Source organism: Calidris pugnax, unplaced genomic scaffold (genome assembly GCF_001431845.1).
Source record: "Calidris pugnax isolate Ruff unplaced genomic scaffold, ASM143184v1 scaffold407, whole genome shotgun sequence".
NCBI classification, from domain to species: Eukaryota; Metazoa; Chordata; class Aves; order Charadriiformes; family Scolopacidae; genus Calidris; species Calidris pugnax.
Window position 1 is genome coordinate 156,025 of NW_015091179.1, and position 3,308 is coordinate 159,332.

The 3,308-nt window shown below is 57.2% G+C and overlaps 1 protein-coding gene across 2 annotated transcripts in view; it reads left to right on the forward strand.

The window, feature by feature from the left end:
- The first annotated feature begins 925 nt into the window (after positions 1 to 925).
- Positions 926 to 3,308, forward strand: part of TEX264 (testis expressed 264) — a 43,149-nt gene continuing 40,766 nt past the window's right edge. The window contains exons 1-3 of one of the 2 annotated variants that reach the window (XM_014959490.1): positions 951 to 994; positions 1,283 to 1,412; positions 2,170 to 2,461. In XM_014959490.1, the coding sequence (XP_014814976.1) occupies positions 2,204 to 2,461 (258 nt within the window). In that variant the 5' untranslated portion in view covers positions 951 to 994; positions 1,283 to 1,412; positions 2,170 to 2,203. Of the gene's footprint in view, positions 995 to 1,282; positions 1,413 to 2,169; positions 2,462 to 3,308 lie in introns of both variants that reach the window. The other variant, XM_014959489.1, reaches the window with a different exon arrangement.

Genomic DNA, 3,308 nt, shown 5'->3' on the forward strand with positions numbered 1-3,308 from the left:
GGCGGGGCCGGGCAGGCCAGCGCCGTTCCGGTCCGGTCCCCCCGCCCCCTCCCAGGCCGCGGCCTGCTTGGAGCCGGTGGGCGCCGGCCGGGCCCGGCGACGGCTCGGAGGATCCCTCCCTGCACCGGCGGCGGGGGTTGCAGCCGGTGGCAGTGCCGGTGGTGAGGGCGCTGCCCGGCGCCGGGCAGGGCCGGGAGCCGCGGGTACCAGCGGGCAGGGCCGGGAGCCGCCCCGGTTAAACGCTACACTCCGCCCGGGCACTGCACCGCGGGGGGAACGGCCTCCCGGCCGGGCAGGGGCCGGGCGAGCTCCGCTCCCGCTGCCCACGGTGGGGGCAGGTGGGAAACGGCCCATGTCTGCCGTCGGCGGGGAACGAGCCACGGGAACCGGGAAGAACAGCCCAAAATACCCTCTTCTCCCTTGGGGCCGGCGTCCCCAGGGCCCTCGGGCTGGGTGTGGGACTGGCGGCTCAGGGAGAATCACCAAAAACGTGATTTGGAGTAATAAATCTGTGCTGGGAGGAGGCGAGGGGCTGCTGGAGGCGGGATGGACCCATAGCTCCGGCCAGGCTGTGGGTCTGGGGGTGTGCAGCAAGGAGGTCCCCCAGGAGTAGCACTGGCTGCGGCTCGGGTGTCCCGGGGGAGCCCAGGGTGGGACACGCCAGCAGGACATCATCCTCCTTCGCCATTCCTTTCCAATTTCCGTGTTTTTTGGTGCCCGTGCGTTCACACAGAGTTTTGGGAAGAAACCTCAGCCTGCAGGGTCCTGTGGGAGAAGGTGCTCCTCAGGATGCCCCTCCTCGGGGGAGCAGGTCCGAGGCTATTGGGTGCCTTTTTGGCTGCTCCGTCGTCACGTCACTCTTGTTTTGCTTTTGACCTCATGAGTTTGAAAGGAAGCAAATGATATTTATTTTTTCCTGCTGCAGCGTGGCGGATCCCACACCCCATGTGGGGCAGATGTCGTGAGCCGTTTCTGGGCTGAGCTGGTTTTTCAGGTGAGTGGGGCTGTGGCGCGGTCTGGTCCCCGGCCGTGGTGCCGGGAGTGGTGCCGGCTCCGCGGGGCTCGGTTTGGCTGAACCCCTGCTCACCGGGGTGGAGCGGAGCTGCCTGCAGTTCCTACCAGGATGTGGTTTTTCTCTTGCTGTGAAGCTGAGGGAGCAGCAGCTGCTGTGAGCAACTCTTTTTTTTTGTTTTGTTTTTTGGTTTTTTTTTTTGGACAAAGTGTGTTTATAACACGGAGGTAAAAGTGAATTGTTTACTTCAACCTCTGCTTTCAAATCCAGCTCCGGCGAAAGTCCCAGGGGAGCGTCGCAGCCAATCCTTGTGACCAGAGCTGTGTTTCGAGGGAGAATAAAACACAAACAACTCTCCTGTGCCGGGCTGGGTCGCAACTCCCCAGAGCGGTTGCGCTTGGTGGGTGAAAACAAGCAGGAGGCGGTCGCCAGGCTGCTGGGTCCCACAGCGAGCACAAGAGAGAAAAAAAGGCAGCAAACAAAACAGGAAGCCTTGGTTGGGGTTATAAAAACTCATTTAGGTTAAAAAAAGAAAAAAAAAATACCCATCTAAAAGGATTACTGGTAATTCATTTCACCTGGGGATGTTTTTTCTTCAGTTTCCTCTGTGCCAGGCTGGATGCAGGGCTCAGCTCTGAACTGCCGTGGTCCTCATTTGGGTCATTAAACACCTGGACTTCTCGACTTTTTCACAAAGGGGCTGCCCTGGTCACAATGTTGGGTCTGGTATCTATAAATGATAAATTATTTGATTACGGTCCCCTGGTCCTTAGCCCGGTGCTGTCTATCTATTGATCTGGTGGGTGATGGAGGCTCCTGGGGTGGGTTTTGATGTGTCCTGGGTGTGAGGCTGGATGTGAGCGGTGGGGCTGGTTCTGGGGAGATGGGGACGGTGCCTCTCTGTCCCCTCTCTGTAACCACCTCATTCCCAAGAGGCATTGAAGCAGTATAATTTGTACCTGGTGACCAATTGGAACAGGCTGATGCAACATGGGACTAATATAGAGGAGGTTTCTGGGGGATTTCCACTGTCTTTAAGCTTCACACATAAGAGGAATTGGATGTGTTTAGCTGCAAATATATAGCTTTAGAGAGTGACTGCTTGTCCAAGTGCTGGTTTAACTCCCCTCCTTTTTCTTCTCTCCTCTCACCACTAGTCCATCAGGAACCCTGGAGCGCCAAGTGTCCATCATGTCCGACTGGGTGCTCCTCGGGCTGATCGCGGCGCTGGTCGTGCTGCTGCTGCTGACTGTCTTCGGTTTCGTTGTCTACTCGGGGCTCTTCACGGAGGTGGTTGTGAGCGCTGGCTCCCCACCTCTCGGCAACATTACGCTGGCCTACAAGTTCAGGGTAGGCCCGTATGGTGAATCCGGGCAGCTCTTCACAGATGGCTGCAGCATCTCTTCGAAGCTCTGCTCCATTGGTGTCTACTATGACAACCCTCACACGGTAAGGTGTGCCTGGTGGGGCTGGCAGGCTCTTGTGGTCGTCACCTGCATTCAGGGATGCTTCCTGACTGTATTTCAGGCACTTGCAGCTCATCCTCTGTTGATGAGCACTGGGGTTCATAAGATCTCCCAGATCTGCAGAGGATGCTCTGTGGGGAAAGGCACCTGAAAGCAGATGGTTTCTTGGATGACTCTAACTGGGAAGCATTGGCTGAGCAAAGCTTGCTGTCTTCTGATAGCTCCTGCTGAACAAGTTATCAGCAGGATAATGGATCTGGTTATGGAGCAGAAGCCAATGACTATGACCCCAAGGTGAGGCATTCCTTGGCAGATCCCCTGGCTGCAGAAAGTGCAGCTGAGGCTCCTTCTGCACTTGCAGCTCTGTGGTTGAAAGCAGATGGTCTCTTCAGCTTGCTGTGTCCTCATCCATACTCCTTCTCTTGCATCTAGTGCTCTCATGTATTTCTGAGCTTCCCTGTAGTCCTTATATCCCCTGAGAGTTCTCAGTGAAACCTCGGGTGGTGCATGCTGAGGGCTCCTGTCTGATGAAACAGTTACTCCATGATGCTCTTCAGGCTGAGGGATGAGCAGAAAGTGCACTGCCTGATGGCTGCCGGCCAGAGCTGAGTACTCCAGCGGGTACAGTCCAGGACAAGGAGCAGACAAAAGTGCATCAGAACTTGCTGGGGGGTGAGGAGCCTGGCTGCTGATGCTTGGTGGCACTGGGGTCTGCAGATAATGGCATGTGGGCATTTGTCCATCGCAGACAGCCTGGCTCCCCGGTAATTCTGCAGTAGCTAGTGTGACCGTGGAGGAATGCTGGGGGGGGGGGGGGGGGGCGGGGGGGC